Here is a 19,224-nt window from a genome sequence, read left to right on the forward strand (position 1 = left end):
GAGGCCCTTTTATCCTCCCTCATTTATCGTTTATCGACAAAAAAATCATTTCATATATTCCCCACCAAAAACGCTAAGAAACTTTCAATCCGAATCTTCTCCTTTCCCATTGACAAAATATTAAAGGTAAGAGGTCATTTTTTTTGTGCCATCATTTCGACCGAAGATCTACAGTCTGAAATGGTAAGATAATGTATCCAACCGAACGAGGTAAAATTCTTGAAAATTATACCAAATAATTATTTTATCTTTTTTTTCACAGAGACATCTACTGACAAGATAATCGCACCTTGAAAAGCGTCTTGTGCTAACAGATGACCTTTAACGACCCTTAACGTTGACCATATATCATATATATCAAAGAGAGATAAAACTAAAAAAAAACTCAAACGAGACTGCGGCCAGTAGAGAGAAAAGAGATGAAATACTAAAATAACGCGGATATTTCGCCTGTATCTAAACTAAGGGTCCTCAGCATCAGATAAAAACCCTAAAATAAAAACAAATAAAACCACCACCAATAATAATAAATACAATGCTGATCCACGTAGGGAAAAGAAGTAATTAGAGTTACTTCAATGAGGACATCAAAGCAAATGAGGAGAAATTATAAAAATTGAAAATAATTACTGCGAAATAATCCTCTAATTAGGTAATATTGAAGCAACTCTTTTTGGTCCAGTAGGTAGCCTAATCTTGTCCCCTGGTGATTATGTAAAATTTTAATTCCCTTATTGACTATTGGCTTATTTTTCAAAAAACGATCATAAATTCGGTCAATATTTAAATTACCCCTGTCTCTATTTATTGAAAGATTAGCAAACACATATTTTCAATTTTTATACCCTCCCTCGCCCACTGAGAAAAATCCCTATCGTTAGAAGTAGCTGTGGCCCCATAAAATTGTATAAAATGTTCAGGATGAAAGAATTTATGTTCAGCCAGAGCCGAAACATAAGTTTCAGAAGGCTTTCTAAATTGTAGGGATTTTCTTTTGAGTTGCGATGCTCAATAGGCTTATTTATCATATATATACTTATATATATGTATATATATATATTTAGTATGAGCCAAAAATTTCGGTTATTGAAGAGGAAATATGCTAAGAAACCAGTTCCTGCTTTTATAATTAATCCAAAATAGCAGTATAATGGATAATTAATCCGGAATATTAGCTTCACCTCCAGCAAATGGTCAAGCTCCAAGAAACCCATCCTCCCTTTTATATTGTTTTCGACGGCTACGATGGCAGAGCTACCATAAATGATATGGCCCAGTCGAAGAGAAGTCGCAAAATCGGCAGTGAGATCTTCTTCACAGCAGATATGCAGCTGAAGGTAAAAAAAGGATGAGTTCTTTTCTTGCAAAAAAAAAAAAAAAAAAAAAAAAAAAAAAAAACAAGGCCATGTTTATCTGCGCGTTGGCTGTTTATTTCCAATCTAAGGGCTTCTTCGTAGTCGATGCACCAGGTGATGCAGATGTCCAAATTGCACAAGGTGCTGTTGATTCTTCGCGGTATTACGACACTGCCGTCATTGGAGACGATGCTGATCTTTTGGTTCTATTGTGTTAACAAAGTAACCCTATCAAGCAAGAAACTATTCTTTGCACCTGAGCCATGTCAAGAAACATGCCATGTAATTCTTTTTGCTCACACCCTCTTAGGCTATGACTCTACTTCACGGATCAACAGGGTGGGAAAGGCCTCACTCTGAAGAAGCTAATGGCAGATACCAATTTTCGTACATCAACTGCAGTTTTCATACTGAAGTCAGTTCCGAAGGAGGAAGTAAGGGTTACTGAAGAAGAAGCTCTGCTCATGATATATGGCTCATCAAAAGGAGTAAATCTGAACCAACTCCACAGGGAAGTCTTTAAAAGGAAGGTGACTACTGCTAGCACGTTCTTCCACCCAGAACAGTTATCACCCACTACTCATGCGGCTAAATTTCACAGTTAAAGGGTTTTCTACCAAGTTCAGGTATGGAGTGGAGATTCTGATTCTGAACTTACACCTAAGAATCGGGGTGGAAAAATAAAGATGACTTCTAGTATCCATTGATTACTGACTTCCCACCATTCCCTCGTCTGCTTGTGAAACTCGTAAAGTGCTCCTGTAAACTGGATTGTTGCTCATCGAGAGATAACTGCTTTAAAAACGGCTTAGCTTGCATTGCAGCGTGCAAAACGTGCAAAAGTGCAGCATGTTTTAACTCTTAAGAATCAAATCTGATCGTCACTCTCCCAAAATCGTTGAATAAACATCTTGCAATCAATTTTTATAGGTCGACCATCAGGTGATGGAAGCCAGCAACGATCAGATTCAGGCTAAATAATTATTAGATCTCATAACCAACAATTTAGCCAAGCGAAAGATGATCTGGTAAAAAAAGGGGGGTCGCGACGACGAGAAGCGCGGAAATCTTATATTGATGATCACAAAACCTTCTTTTTATGTACCGTACACCAAATATGACTCCATTTTTGCACTCATCTCGTCTTTTACATCGGAATAATAATTCAGTTCAAGAAAACGAACAATGACCAGAACTTTTTTTTTTTCTCTACAACCTGATGTAAAAATCATTTCTGTTGCAATTTGTTAGGGGGCAAACTCTAGTTTGCCTGTACTATACCTGAAAATTCTTGAAATTTACGATATCCAATTAATAGTTCCTGTTCCAAAACTATTCTTCGCTAATGATTTGCTTTGGATGGCTGAATAAAAGAAGCCTATTCATTCAGATATAGAAAGATGTGGCTTACCTTGTCATTTTCATCATATAAGAACAGCATATTATTATTCCAAAAATCTCCATGCGCGATTGTTTCCATTGGTCCATGAGTGCCGGCTTTGTTAAATCCAAAAAGATCTCCTACGCACGGAATCAGCTTTTCAAATTTGTCTGCAAAGTCGTTGAAGCCAAGCTTTCTTAGTAGTTCAGTCCTTGATGTAAACATCTGAAATATAAACGCTTTTTACTATCCTATTTTGCTTCAACCCGAATGTTGTTGCAAGAACAACAACATTGGCTGATTGTAAGATATTATTGATCTACGGAGCATTCGTATATGACGAACAGTTTAGGTGACTAAGGGCTCTCTTCTAGATTGAAAAAGACCACATATCAAGAATAGTTCTCCTAATTAGACGATGAAATTGTAAGACAGAGGCTGGAGAACACCCCTTTCGGACTATAGCAACACTGATAACCAAAAGGTAAACCAGATATCTTAAGTAGAACTTTTGAAGAGGGTTTGATGGAGAATGATTGCTTATCAAATCCTCAGCTCAACTTATTTAATGCCCAGACGAGATTGTAGTAGGAGCAGCACGATTCCCCTATAAAGCAATATTTCCTCAAATACCACGTTACAGCTCAATTTATTATTGTACTTAAATAAAAAAAAAAGTTTTTTTAAATGAAAGTAAGGAGCAACATTAAAACTTAAAACGAACAGAAATTACCCCGTATATGAAAGGGGCTTTTCCTCCTCAACGCCCCGCTCTTTACGCTAAAGTTTGACTCTTTCTCTTAACTCTATTTTTAAAATAATAAGAAACTTTAGCGTAAAGAGCGAGGCGTTGAGGAGGAAAAGCCCCTTTCATATACGGAGTAATTTCTGTTAGTTTTAAGTTTTAATGTTGCTCCTTACTTTCATTTAAAAAAACTTGTTATTTTTATTTAATTTCTGGACGTTTTTGAATTAATGTATGTTTTGATCTTGGCTCTCCGCACATATATAATTAAAACGAAATTTGGATATTAATTAATTGCATTTAATAGGAAGATTTTGAGAAAAAAGGAGCGAGGGAGGAGGCCTAGTTGCCCTCCAATTTTTTGATTGCTTAAAAAAGCAACTAGAACTTTTAATTTTTTACAAACATTTTCATTGGTAAAAAATATACGTAACTTACGAATGAACTTACGTAACAAATTTCTATATTCGTATGTTTTTATTGCGTATATGAGGGGGTTCAACCCTCGTCGATACCTCGCCCTTTACACTAAAGCTTACATTTTGTCCCAATTCCTTAAGAATGACCTCTGAATCACAAAGGCAATAGAATGAATAGTTGAAATCACTAAAAATACTTTAGCGTAAAGAGTGAGGTATAAAGAGGAGGTAAACCCCTCATATGCGTAATAATTTTTGTTCCTTTAAGTTTTAATGCTGCTCCTTACTTTCAGTAGAAAAAACTTTTCATATTTATTTTTTAAATGTTTTTTCAAATAATGCTAGAAAATCCTGCGCCCCCATCGTTGAAATTCTCTTCCCCCATGAGAAGTTTCTCCATAGAAATATCCTCCAACTTAGCTCCCCTCCCCAACTCTCCCCTCTAAACAAAAAAATCCCCCTAAAAACGTATGAACACTTCCCAGTAACCATTACTATATGTAAACACAGGTCAAAGTTTGTAACTTGCAGCCCCTCCCACGGAGACTGCGGGGGAGTGAGTCTTCCCTAAAGACATAGTTGTTAGGTTTTTCGACTATGGTGAATAAAATGGCTATCTCAGAATTTTGATCCGGTGACTTTTGGGAAAAAAGTCACCGGATCAAAATTAGGTGCCCTCCAATTTTTTTGGTCACTTAAAAAGGGCACTAGAACTTTTTTCTAGTGCTAATTTTCGTTCTAAATTTTCGCGCTAAACAGCGATTTTTGGTGCTACAGTAAAAACATTGATTTTTTTTTATTAGTTTTAGATTACTTTTCAAACCTTTTTATCTCTGGCTATTTCAAACTTAGCACCAATCCTTCTAAGCAAACACGGCAAAAAGATGGTCCTTGTTATATCAAACTTTGCGCCAATCTGTCGAAACAAATACGGCAAAAAGGTGGTCCACCCTTTTTTTTAATTCCTCTGCCTTTTCTTACAATCTTTTATTCCATCCAAGATACAAAGAAAAAATTATAGCACGAAAGCGGTACAAACTGTAGCACAAAAGCGTTGCAATTTGGTCGTCCAATATAACACGTGCTACATTGCTGCGCCTAATGAAACAGTGCTAAAATAGCACTTCCATCCTACAGGTCGTCTGCTGAGAGCGGTTTTACCGAATATAACAATTTTTTGTTGAAACTGAACTACAGACGCTATCTTGTGTAAAAAAGAAAATGATTGATGTAAGACGTCTCTATCTGCCTGTGTTTTGCAAATTTCCTTTGTTGAATCGCATATTGTTTAAAGTAGTTTTGCTGAATCGCATACGCATGGTCCGTTTTGCTGACAGTTGCGGATTTTCTGAACGTAACCTTGGTGAAGAAAAAGCCGATCTTTCTTATCTTGGTGAGCAAGACGTTATTCATTAGTCATTAGGACCAAGAGATTGAAAATCTCACAGAAAAAAAATGAGTGTACAGAAACAAGAAATAATGCATCCAAAGAAAGCAGAAGGAGGTTAAACAACAAAAAAGTGGTGAAAAATCAGATACAGAGGGCAGTAAACTCTGAGGATTTTTTTGTGAAGCCTGTTACTAAAGTAGTACATGGAAAGAAAGAAGTGAAACCATTTAATTGCCCTCATTTGTGTCCTTTCAGATGCACTGAACATCTCTAAGGGACATATCTTCCACTATTACCTGTCAATTCATAGCAAAACTGCGGAGGTCTGCAAAGGATTTTTTTTGCTACCCTAGACATCAATGATAAGGTTCCACAGAATCCTAAGAATAAGTAAAGAGTATGATCTCAGATACATAATAAAGCACATTGAAAGCTTCCCAACCATTGAATCTCATTACTGTCGTACCAAAACAAACAAAAAGTTCCTTGACCCTTCAATCAATATAAGAAAAATGCATTCATTGTATGAAATTAACTGTGTGGAAGATGATAAGCTGCCTCTCATGGAAAATATATACAGAAAAATGTTCAATTATGAATTTAATCTTGCATTTCATGTCCCTAAAACTGACAGATGCGATGTTTGTAAAGAAAAAAGGTGACTGAATAAAATGACACTGAATTATCTGAGGAGATCAAAACCTCTCTTGCAAAAAAATATCAAAGAACAAATTAGAAAGCAAAGAAGAAAGGCATATAAGACAGTGCTTCAGATCATCCGGTGTTGTGTTTTGATCTAGAAAACATTTTGCTTCGCCAAAAGGCGATTTTTGTCCTTTTTTTTTTACAAAAGGAATTTGACTTGCTTTAACGTAAATGCTATTCTTATCTTTAGCAGACAGACAGGAATACTGATCAAATAAGTTTATTTTTGTTTGTGGTCAGAATGTCTTGCAGGTAGAAGTGGAAATGCTATTGCCAGTGGTCTTTGTGCTATCCTCCATAAGGTTTTTACTACCTATCCTAACATTAGAAAGTTGGTTACATGCTCAAATTCATGTGTGCCTCACAATTGCAATGAAATAATGAGCTACATGGTGTAACACATCCTTAGGAAGCATTCGCACGTCCTGAGTATAACAATGAAGTATTCTGAGCCTGACCATAAGCCACAATTCAGGAAGTCAATGTTGTTCACAGTGGCATTGAGAGGTTTTTGAAGCCCGATGAAGTCTTTTCCTTGCTATATTTGACAAAATCTTCTGATTGTTTTTCCCGTAGACCCGTGTGTCATTATTCAAATGACCAAGCAGAAGTTCTTTGATTACGCCAAAACGTGAAAGTGCTGTAAGCATAGCTTAGTGCCATTTTGAAACGTAAAATTACTTCAGTTTAAACAAGAACTATACAAAAGATGTTCTATAGAACTTCGTTTACGGAAACTACTCCTCCTGTAGCGCTGATTGTACCAGAGGCTAGCCCAAGGAGGCCATTGCCCAATGTGTCAGCAGTAAGTGTTGTGGAAAGGTGGCTGCCACCTGTACATTCTAGCACAGCAGTTGAGTTTACAACCTCAAAAATGTAATACGTGGAATCGCATTACCGTTTCATGCCGAAAGTAGGCGTGGCATATATGCAAAATATTATTAGAAGTTGTAATAGAGTTGAGGTACCTATTACTTCAGCTAAAATCACAGATTGTCCCGAAGCAGCCTCTGCCTCCTAAGGTTAAAACATGAAATTCCAAGGAGTTTCTCGCTAAGTGAGACCTCCCGCTGATCTTAGGTTACATTTAATTGTAAAACTCCATGAGAATTGTTGATATTAAAATTTGTCTATCAGATGAAACACGTTTAACCGAAAGTCGTATTTCTAATTCACACCAAGCCAAGTCTGTTTTGCCATATCTTACCTATTTTCCTGAATTTTTCGGCGGTTTTACTGGAGCTGATATTGATTACATTTTATCTTAGAAACGGCTCACCTAAGGCCAATAAAAATAAGTACAACAATATATGAATTTTCTTCTTAACTTTAAAATAAAATTAGTGCTCTAGCTAGAGGTGATTTTGAAACAAAAATGTCAACATTTTCAAACTCGTTTTTCTAGGATTTTCGGAAGATCAGATTCAGGAAAATCGCTCTCAGTAGACGAGGTGACAAGCCTGAAGGTGCGTTGGCAATTGACAGACAGATCCTCAGGCAACAAGCAGAAGAGGCGAGGGAGCCTGCTATAAGTGCTGTGTACCTGTCGTTATTTAGTTACCCTTTAATTGTTGGGAAAAGGTAAGTGGACCCCGACACTTCCTTGTCCTAGTTTGCTTATACTATACCTGCTAGGAGCTGCATACAAAGGCGGGCTCTATTTTTGTGAATCCAATGTTGAATAGTCTGTAGCAGCCCGGCACATACTGAAAGGCAAGAATTATATCGTTCGAGATGTTGCAAAGCTTTTTGAATAAGATAACTTTGAGCACGCGACCAAAACGTGTAAAAGCATTTCGTGTTTTATTTCTGATTTAAATTTAAAAATCAGCGGCTCAGTGCACCGCAGTGAGCCTTCACCACATTTGTGATCGTAGATCACTCTAATATGCCGTCACTTCCAAACGATACGCCTACGATTGTGGCCTCACGCTTAAGCCAGTTTGTCAGTAAGCTTAATTTCTTAGTCGAACAGCAAGAAACAAACTCACAGGCTCCAGCCTCAACGCCTGGGTTTCAGCGTCATCGCGTAAGTACCTACTCTCCCTTTTACATTAGCAAACATTCCTGCAGATATTAGCGTAGATAACCCGAAGGTTACGCCTGAGTTTGTACCGCAAATTGATTGTGCGGATAAAGTCATGCCTATATTTAGTCGAAAAATGTTCTCGATGTTCATTTAATCAATGAAGAGTCGGCCATTGAAGGAGTGGCAGCTATCGACTCCACCTTAAGAATTCGTGCTGGAATTTGCAAAATTGAAAACTATCGCTGGTATTATCAAGACGGTTGGTGATTATTATGATTTCCAGATTACAGGTCTTGTTAGTTGCGCTGTAGGTGCAAAGAGATATTGAAGTCTTAGAATCGTAAAAATGAACTTAGAAACTAAGGAGAAACTTGATCTCGCAATCATGTTTGTATCAAGACTAAAAACTGAGTATTCCAAGTGACTTTACTGATGAAAAAATAAAGCAGTGCCTTAATTGCTAAGGATTTCGAAAGCTCGTAAGAGAATGTAGTTAAATGTAACAAATATGCAGGTAATCACACTAACAAGGACCAAGCACATTTACCTCAAATTGTTCAGTGCGCTAATTACTGAGGGAATCATCGTAGGAATAGCTCGGTGTGTCTGAAGCTCAAGAAGCACCTCCCTCTCAAGGGACTCTGGAAGATTCAGTTTGGCTCTCCGTGTGTAATTACTAGGTGGTACTATTCTCTACAACATTCATCTCATAATTTTATCAAAATATTAACGGTGCTCGAGACAGGGCCTGGAACTTCCCAAAGTTTTTTTTTTTAAGTTTTTCCATCACTGAACACCTTCACTGAGTACTAATAACCTTCACTGTGCACCATTGAGCGCCAATAATGTTTCACAGATAAAAGTTTTGCTTGACCAGGTGTTATTTCTTCATCCTGCCAAACTGACATCTCGTCCTCCTTCGAGTGGCCTAGCCATTGCAGATAATGAGATGTATTCCAGTGCCTTTCTTGAATCTTCCAAGGTATGTATTCGCTTGATTACGGCTCTTTTGTTTTGATGTGTGCATATATGCCAACAAACTACAAACAAGAAATCTCTTATCGTAACTTCGCCATTGCTTATCTTTTGCTTTCTAATAACACTCATCAGGTTCGATCTGAAAATAAGTTAATATTTATTTGCGGTGATTTTAACACACACCTTAAAAATGAGGCTGCACTGCTTATTCAAACGCTACTTTCATCTCTTCCTAGTGGTGTTTTTTTACAAGTACCGAAATTGATGCCATTTTTCTATGTGTACAATTTGGATTCCACTTCAGACCTGGATTTTGTCCTAACAGATGATCCATCTAGGTGTAGTACCATTGTAGACATTTCGAGTGTCGGCTATGTCCTGACAAGCGATAATTGAAGTTGGTAGGTTCGGCTAACTTATTCTCTGCCTCTTCATGTCCAAAAGTCTATCTGGTTTTTAAGGGATCACCTTGATCCTTGATCAGGATCCAAAGATCTGGATTCCATTTCATCTTCTATTTACGTTCTATAACGTGAACACTTGATTTGAAGATTTACTTGGCGGAGTTAGCCAAATGTAAGCGCGATTATATCTGAAAATTTAACAATTTCAAATATGAAAAGTAATGTTTTAATATAATTTCGAAATCATGAATTTCCTAAACTCTGGTAAAGATAAAACCCCAGTTACTCGCCAAAGAGGAGTTTATCAAATACATTGCGACTGCGGCAAATACTATGTAGGTAAAACCCAACAGAACTTAGAAAAACGCCTGCAACGGACTAAAGATCATATCACCAATGCTTCAAATTCTAATAGTACTAATACTTCCTTTGATTCTGCTTTAAGCAGCTATGGTTTTGACAGCCCCAGTCACAAAATACTTTCTGAAGCTAGCAATGACCTAAGCATAAAACTGGTTGTTCGAGAAGAAATTGAAATCAGGCTCAAAATAAATAATAAAGTTTCCTTTTAATAAATAAATAAATAATTAATAATAAATAATATTAATAAATTAATATTAATAAATTAATATTAATATTAATAATAATAATTAATAATAAATAATCCCTTTAATAAATAATAAAAAAAGCCAGACATATTTGCAATTTTTTCTTTGTTGAGTTATATATTCCAAGTAGGGATATCTATCTTCAAATCTCATGAGTGAAGTCGAAATATAGAAAATCATTCGAGGTAATTGAAAAATGGATACGCGATGGTAACTTCGTACATAATTAAAAAAAAAAATACAAAGAAAACTACCTACATTTGTAAAGAGTTCAGTCGGGTCAAATGACAGTTCCTTTATCCATTCATAGCCTCTGGGGGGATATCCCTTTTTTCTTAGAAAAGCACTGGCAGTGGCGTGGTAGTGAGCCAGCGCGGTTAGTGCAGCTCTCACATGATGTTTGTCACATCCTCGTCTTTTGTCATTCATCTTGAACCCTCTTTGTCGAAGATCTTCTAAAACAATGACTGACTCCAGATCATTAGGGCTAGATGTATTCTCACCATTTTCTCTGAAGAAAGAAAACGGTTTATTATTTAACATTTTACTTACTAATTCATTCTGGGTATATTATTATATCATCATTTTGTTCGCAATCTTTCTTTTTCTTATCTTTTTTTTTAATAGCTGTCAATTTGAACTTCGGTCATCACTTTCTTAGATATTTCCTCAATTGAATTGTTTTCAGTCGAAGTAAAGAGTAACTTAATGCAAAATTTAATGTAACACCTATCCTATGATGTAGTGTAAAGAACTTGGACCTTCTCCAACAGCACAGTCATTTGGGTATATCAAAAACTATATACATAGCACAGTGATCTTCTCAATGATAGCAGGCGGGACTTAGCAACTGGTTCCAACTGTAAGTACCAAAGTAAACTGCGCCAATAACAATTTTTTAAATGAATAAACACAGTTGCTGTTTTAGAATTTTCCAAAATGTTTGAGATTTCGAAACTGCAAAAAATTCAGTAGGGATATCAAAGTCACCAAATCAAAATTTTGATATAGCCATTTTGTTAAGCATAGTCAAAAAACCTAGTAACTATGTCTTTGGGGACGACTTAACCCCGCAGAGTCCCCGGGGGAGGGGCTGCAAGTTACAAACTTTGACCAGTGTTTAAATATAGTAATGGTTATTGGGAAGTTTCCCGAAATTTTCTGAGGGAATTTTTCTGTTGGAGGGGTGGGGGTTCGGGAGAGAGGGTTACGTGGGAAGATCTTTCCATGGAAGATTTTATCACAAGGAAAGAGAATTTCCATGAGGAGGACGCAGGATTTTCTAGCATTATTAAAAAAAAGAATGAGAAAATAAATAAATAAAACTTTTTTCAGCTGGAGTTAAGGAGAAGCATTAAAACATAAAAGAAACAGTAGACATTACGCACATAAGGGGGTTCGTCTCCTCCACAATACCTCGCTCTTTACGCTAAACTATTTCTAGTCGTTTGAACTATTTATTCTACGGTCTTTGTGATTCAGGGGTCATTTTTAAAGAATTAGGACAAAATTCAAGCTTTAGTGCAAAGAGCTAGGTATTGAAGAGGTGATAAACCCCTCATATACATAATAAAAATATACTAAATATAGAAGTTCATTACGTTTGTTAATTCGTAAATTACGTATAATTATTACTACTAAAAACGTTCGGGGAAAAAAAGTTCTAGTTGCGTTTTTAAGCAGCAAAAAATTAGATAGCAACTAGGCCTCCTCCCCCACCCCCTTTTTTAAAAATCATCCCGTCAAAACTATGAGGAAGCCATTTAGCCAAAAAAAAAAAAAAATATACAAATTTCGTTTTAATTATTCATGGGCAGTAAACCAAAATCAAAACATGCACAAATTCAAAAACGTTCAGAAATTAAATAAAAAAAACAAGTGTTTTCAACTGAAAGTAAGGAGCGACATTACAATTTAAAACGAACAGAAATTATTCCGTATTTGAAAGGGGCTGTCCCATCCTGAACGTCCTCGCTCTTTACGCTAAAGTTTGACTCTTTGTAACAGTTTTACTTTTGAACAATAAAGAACTTTAGCGTAAAGAGCAGGACGTTGAGGATAGGACATCCCATTTCATATACGGAACATTTCTGTTTGTTTTAAGTTTTAATGTCGCTCCTTACTATAAGTTGAAAAAATTGTTTTTTTTTAGATTTTACAAAAAAAGGGATCCTTTCTTTAATAAAACTACAAATTTTTAAAACAGATTTTCAAGCTACGCTACCTTACTTTTATATAAATTCCAGTGATGTTAAGTTGGCACATTTAATTACCAATGAATTAGTACTCAGGTTGCAGCAGTAGCTAGCAACCTAATAAGAGACGATCACGTCCCTTAGTAAAAAATAAAATAACCCATAACTCCTAAATATAGAGTAAGATCAAAACAAGAAGTACACAACAAGAAATGCCATGTCTCTAACCCTTATACAGGACACTTACTATCTCTTGGCTTGAACAGCAAGGGATAAATGTTGGCTTGAAAATCAAGAAAAGCGGCTGCAACCAAGATGTTCTGCATATGCAACATCTTTTTTTTCCTCAGATAGCTTGGCAGTGGGAAATCATAGAGAGCTGTTTAATGGCTCATTTTAAATAAAATTGCTACATATAATGCCTTTTTAATTAAAAACAAATATTTTTTAAATAGATTGTAACAAAGGTCACTTACTCCTGTTATATTGTTTTTCTTTTTTTCTTGTTTAGGCTATCTATATACTTCTGTTGTAATTTTTGTGAGAAAAGCTCTAACTTGCATGAAAACGTCGAAATAGAAAAAATTAGGTTAAGCAGTTTCTCAGTTTTAATCCAAACAAAATTTCATAAACTAAATTTATAACATTTTATACAATGTTAGCCTGAGCTTCCAAGCTTTAAAGATTTTAATATTTCCGTTATATAAAACTAAGTGATATGCCGAAATACAGGATTAACCCTGTTTAGCAGTTTTGAAGTTTATTAACTATAGCAGAAAAAGAATAGAAAAATCGGATTAAAGAAGCCTCATAAATCTTTAAGCAACCCTTTTACATACAGACTACCATAAAATAATCGTATTTTAAATTATTAATATACGGATAAGAATTAATATACGAGACTCTTGGATCTGAATGCTCAAAACAAAATACTGCTTCCCTATATCTCAACAAATAAAGTGCTGGATTAAGTAAAAATTTATAAAGTTTAATGTCGATTTTAAGTCCATTCAATTGCTGTTTATAATATTTTTAATACAAGAAATAATTGTATTTTATACCAAGGCATTATAAAAGGTGATTTAGGGCTCTTAAAGTCTAGTGTCTATTTTCCTATAGCAATTGTAGTTTTAGCAGCTGTAAAATGGACTTTCCACAGGACATATTGTAGGAAAAAGGATGGAGAAGCGGGCAATTTTGACTGGTATCAGCGGCATCATTTCATATTTCCTGTTGGCTGCTTTTCGAAAAACAACTGTTTGCAGCTGGGAGATTCTTAACCAAAAACAAAAAAGAAAAAAAAAAGAAAAAGAAGTGACCCCAGCCAGAATTGGAAAAGATATATGCTTGGTAGTTTACTCTGAAATGCCTCAAAACAAAATCAAAGCATATACGTCTGTTCACAATAATGCATCGGAGAACAGTATAGCAGTCATTAAAGATTAATAGAACTGTTACGTCCCATTGGTGCTTCATCTGCACTTTGAAACTTCCTAAACCTGCGAGTAAAAATCCAGCAAAAAGAAACTTACGGATCTTTCCTTGGTTTGTCAAGTCTAGTGTAATACACGTCAGGAACAGCTAGTTTGATCGTATGGTCCAGATGCGCTGCTTTCAACAATTTCCTAAGATAAGGGAATATTTCAGTGTATGTCTTGATCTCGTGGTCATGAACTTTGGATGCAGTAGCAAAGCCACGAAGCGATGGATGACTGGGTAGTACCTATAAGACAAAGATGTCAACTAGAAGGTCATGTTCCTTTTGTTTTAAAATCCCTAACTCTAATACAAAAAAAAAAAACGAAGAAGATTATCCTTTCAGCCCTTTTCGTCCGAATTTTTACACAAGATTTTGGACTCAACAGTTCAAAATTATTTGGCAATTGAAATTGCCAAATAAGCCAAGAGCTCATATGGTATGAGCTCTAACAAAATTCTAAGAATCAATAGATTGATTTAAAAGGAAAATCAGAGGCTTAATGCCGGTCAGGATTTAAAATAAGAGCTCCGATTCACGATGTCCTTCTAAATATTAAAATTCATTAAGATCCGATCACCCACTCGTAAGTTATAAATACCTATTTTTTCTAACTTTTCCTCTTCCTTTAGCCCCCCAGATGGTCGAATCTGGGAAAACGACTTTATCAAGTCAATTTGTGCAGCTCCCTGACACGCCTACCAATTTTCATCGTCCTAGCACGTCCAGAAGCACCAAACTCACCAAATCACTGAACCCCTCCCCCCAACTCCCCCAAAGAGAGCGAATCCAATACGGTTACGTCAATCAGGTATCAAGGACATTTGCTTATTCTATCCACCAAGCTTCATACCAATTCCTCCACTCCAAGCGTTTTCCAAGATTTCCCTTTCCAACTCCCCCAAATGTCAACAGATCTGGTTGGGATTTGAAATAAGAGCTCTGAGACATGAATTCCTTCTAAATATCAAATTTCATTAAGATCTAGTCACCCATTCTTAAGTTAAAAATACCTCAATTTTTTAATTTTTCCAAATTAACACCCCCCCAGCTCCTCCAAAGAGAACGGATCCGTTCCAATTATGTCAATCACGTATCTAGAACTTGTGGTTATTCTTCCCATCAAGTTTCATCCCTATCTCTCCACTCTAAGCGTTTTCCAAGGTTTCTGTTTCCCTCCTCTAACCCCCTATGTCCCCGGATCCTACTCCAGTCGAAAATAGAGCATATGAGACATAAGATCCTTCTATATATATCAAGTTTCATTAAGATCCGATCACCTATTTTTCAGATAAAAATACCCCAATTTTCACGTTTTCCAAGAATCCCGGTTTCCCCCTCCAATTCCCCCAATGTCAGAGGATCTGGTCGGAATTTAAAATTAGAGCTTTAAAGCACAAGATCCTTCTAAATATCAAATTTCATTAATATCTGGTTACCAGTTCGTAAGTTACAAATACCTCATTTTTCCGAATCACCCCCCCCCCCCAACTCCACCAAAGAGAGCAGATCGGGCCCGGTTATGTCAGTATCTTAGACAGGTTTTTATTCTTCCCGTCCAGTTTCATCCTGATCTCTCCTCTTTGAGTATTTTATAAGAGTTCCACCCACTCCACAAACTGCCCCCCCAATGACACTGGATCTGGTTGAGATTTAAAATAAGAGATCTGAGTTACGAGGTCCTTCTAAATATGAAGTTTCATGAAGATCCGATCACTCCTTCGTAAGTTAAAAATACGTCATTTTTTCTTCGTAAGTTAAAAATACGTCATTTTTTCTAATTTTTCAGAATTAACACCCCCCCCCCCCAATAGAGCGGATCCGTTCCAATTATGTCAATGACGTATCTAAGACTTCTGCTTATTTTTCCCATCAAGTTTCATCCCGATCCCTCCAATCTAAGCGTTTTCCATGATTTTAGGTCCCCCCAAACTCCCCCAATGTCACCAGATCCGGCCGGGATTTAAAATAAGAGCTTTGAGACACGATATCCTTCTAAATATCAAATTTCATTGAGATCCGATCACCCGTTCATAAGTTAAAAATACCTCATTTTTTCTAATTTTTCAGAATTAACCCCCCCAACTACCCCAAAGAGAGCAGATCCGTTCCGGTTATGTCAATCATGTATCTAGGGCTTGTGCTTATTTTTTCCGTCAAGTTTCATCCCGATCCCTCCACTCTAAGTGTTTTCCAAGATTTTAGGTTTCCCCCTCCTAACTCCTCCAAATATCACCAGATCCGGTCGGGATGTAAAATAACCGCTCTGAAACACGATATCCTTCCAAATATCAAATTTCATTAAGATCTGATCAACCATTCGTAAGTTAAAAATACTTCATTTTTTCTATTTTTTCGCATTAACCGGCCCCCCACTCCCCCCCAGATGGTCAAATCGGGAAAAACGACTATTTCTAATTCAATCTGGTCCGGTCCCTGATACGCCTGCCAAATTTCATCGTCCTAGCTTACCTGGAAGTGCCTAAATTAGCAAACCCGGGACCGACAGACAGACCGACAGAATTTGCGATTGCTATATGTCGCTTGGTTAATACCAAGTGCCATAACTAGTGAGATAAATTTTCAGTGATTCAGAAGTAAAGTAAAATTTGTCTACTAAGCAATTGAAAAAGACCAGAAAGAATTCCAAAAATTAAAGTTATAAAAATGAAAACATTAAAAAATTTATATCAGTATAGTGCAAATGATGTTCTGGCCTTGGGAAGGCATAGGGGTTTTGAGCCCCTACTCATGTTCATTTCTACTTGTTTTGAGTTTGAATCGGTTATTTATTGTAATTTCTGCTCAGTTTGGATTTCATTTATTTATTGATGCTGACTTGTGGTAATTTTACGCTTGGTAGATTATTTGATTTCATTTTAGTCATTTTTGGTTTAATGAAGTTCTTCACTTTTCTTTGAAAAACTTATTTTACGGAAAGTTTTTTTAAAATTACACTGGCTAGTTCAAAATCCGTCACAACTTATCCTGAAAGTCTAACTTAATAATTTAAGCCGTTATTGTGATATTGCTTTGATAGTCATCCTATTGACTATCTACGTGATCATAGTTTGCTTTTATTTAGTTCAACATCAGCCTAAATATTCATTGAAAGCTTCACCTTAATACTTTTAGCTTGTTTAGTAGCATTATTTGTAGCAGCGGTAGTAGCATTAGTAGCAGTATGCACATTGCAAATTTTTTTTCAACATTCCCTTCAATAAATGATGAAACTTTTAACTTAACAGCATCAACTGGACCTGAAGCATTGCTGATACGTGCTCTTGACAACCTATGTGGGCATAGATTTATTAGTATACCAGTAATACCAGTAGTTATAGAAGTATCCGTAGGAGTAAAGTTCATGGTAGTAGTCTTAGCCTTAGTAGCAGCAGTAGTAGCAGTAATAATAATAATAGTAGCAACAGTAGTAGTTCTAGGATTAGAAGTATTAGTATTATGATCCAGATATTGTCTTTTCGTTATTTCAACACCCCCCTCAACAAGCGTTGTATGTTTTAATTTCATATACGAAACTGTTCCTAAGATATTGCTGATATGCCTTTTTGACAAGCTGCATACGGATGACAGGTTGTCATCCGTAAAACAGAAATTTTCAAAAATATTCTGTAAAAATTTCACTTTTATACCCTTAGGCATAGTTGTAACAGTAGTCACAGCAGTAGTAAAACTACTCAACTTAATACAATTAGCCATTGCTATGATATTGTCGATTTGTTCTTTTTTAACTTGAATGTTTCATGTTGATGCCCTTAACATTACATAGAGTTGCGATAGAAGTAGTAACTGGAGCAATAGTAATAGTAGCAGTAAAACTAGTAAATGTTGCAGTAGCAGTAGTATTAGTAGTAGTTTGCACATTTTGCTTTTTAGCGAATTGATCTTCCCCTTTATGTATTCTCTGAGAGTTCCAACTTAGTACACAAACCAATTCTTAAGATACGCTATTTTGACAATCTAAATGCACATAGTCATTTCTGTTAGTTCAAATTGCCATCAATATTCTCAATATTCATATCAATATTCATCCATCAATATTTTCCTCAATACCTTCATAGACTTAGCCTTAATAGTATTATTATCACAGTAGTTTCGGTGGTAGTAAAAGAAGTCACAGTGTTAGTGTTGTATTATAAGTAGTAGCAACAGTATTATTAGCAGTAATGCCATGTACATAATGCCTTTTGGTCAGTTGAACATTGCTTCCATTATGCCCCAGAAGTTTCACCTTGATACGTTAAGCCATCCCAAAAATGTAGTTGATGTACGTTTTTGACGCCCCTTTGACGCCCTTCTTTCCTTAGTTGTACTAGCATCATAGTGGTAGTGGTAGTAGTAGGAACAGTAGTAAAATTGATAGTAGCAGTACTAATAGAAGTACTACCAGGTGTATTTTGCATTTTGGTCGACTGAATTTCCCACTCATTTTGCCCCTGAAGTTTCCTCTTGGTATGATATGCCGTTCCAAATTGCTGATACGTCCGTGTCAGAAATCTGTATACACATAGTATGTTTTGATTATTTCAAATTTCCCCTCAACGTTTCCTCAGATGAATATATGGCAGCCCTTGTCCTGAGGTCTCGGGGGAGGGGGCATCCGCAAACAGATAATTACTGAGCTTTTCAACAATTCTGAAAAAATTCATGTTTCAAAACTTTGTTTGGATGTTTGTTGTGGAAAATGAAGGACGATTGTCGTTGATGAAACAATATAAGTGATTTGATTTTTCTCAAAATCACTTTTATATCTTAAAAAGGGTACTATAACTTCCAATTCAAAATCAAATGGGGCCCTCAGAGGAGGGCTAGTTTACCTCCACCACTTTTGGCTCTTAAAAGGGAACTAGAACTTTCGATTACAAACAAATGAGCCACCTCTAAAGTATCACAACCGTCCCTTCCATAACAACCTTAGATACCCCAGGAGCATAACTTACAGCCCCTGCCCCTAGGCTCTAGTGGTTTGTATTAACCTCAAAGGCCTTGTTATAGGATCTTTGGACTATTTTGAATAAAATGGCTGTCTCAAAATATCTATTGGGTGTAGCATTTTCTTTATTGCTAATCTCATTAGCCTTTATAATTTGAGTAACAGTTTGAGCAATAGGTTGAGACATCCTGTGTGTTTTATCATCAGTGGATAAAACATCTATTATTTGTTTTATATTTTTACGTACTTCTATGTACATTATATTGTAATCTGTTAATTAGTTCTTAATATTTTTCTCGTTTAAGCATCATTTTCTTGACTGACTTAGTTAATAATATCACGCCATCTATATTGCTTTGTTGATTTTAATAAACACCAAAATCAGCCATCTGCATCCCCAACACTAGAAACTTGCAAATCTATTAGGTACCAAAATTAGCAAACTATAGCCCTAACCTAAGACAAAAACAGAGCTGACCTTAGTACCGAATCAGTAACTACAATTTTACTGTACTACATGCACTACTTTTACAAAAACAACACCCTATTTTGAGTCACTTTAAGCCAAAACATTACCTAATACTCAT

General features: G+C 36.0%; 1 protein-coding gene across 4 annotated transcripts in view; it reads right to left on the reverse strand.

The window, feature by feature from the left end:
* The window catches only part of LOC136034604 (uncharacterized), a 130,378-nt gene that overhangs the window by 27,994 nt on the left and 83,160 nt on the right, over positions 1–19,224 (reverse strand). For all 4 annotated transcript variants that reach the window (XM_065715879.1, XM_065715878.1, XM_065715881.1 and 1 more), the window contains exons 19-21: positions 13,742–13,932; positions 10,273–10,525; positions 2,767–2,961 (exon numbers count right to left, since the gene is read on the reverse strand). In XM_065715879.1, coding sequence (XP_065571951.1) covers positions 2,767–2,961; positions 10,273–10,525; positions 13,742–13,932 — 639 coding nt within the window. The remainder of the gene's footprint in view (positions 1–2,766; positions 2,962–10,272; positions 10,526–13,741; positions 13,933–19,224) is intronic.

This window comes from Artemia franciscana, chromosome 13 (assembly GCF_032884065.1).
Source record: "Artemia franciscana chromosome 13, ASM3288406v1, whole genome shotgun sequence".
Lineage (NCBI taxonomy): Eukaryota > Metazoa > Arthropoda > Branchiopoda > Anostraca > Artemiidae > Artemia > Artemia franciscana.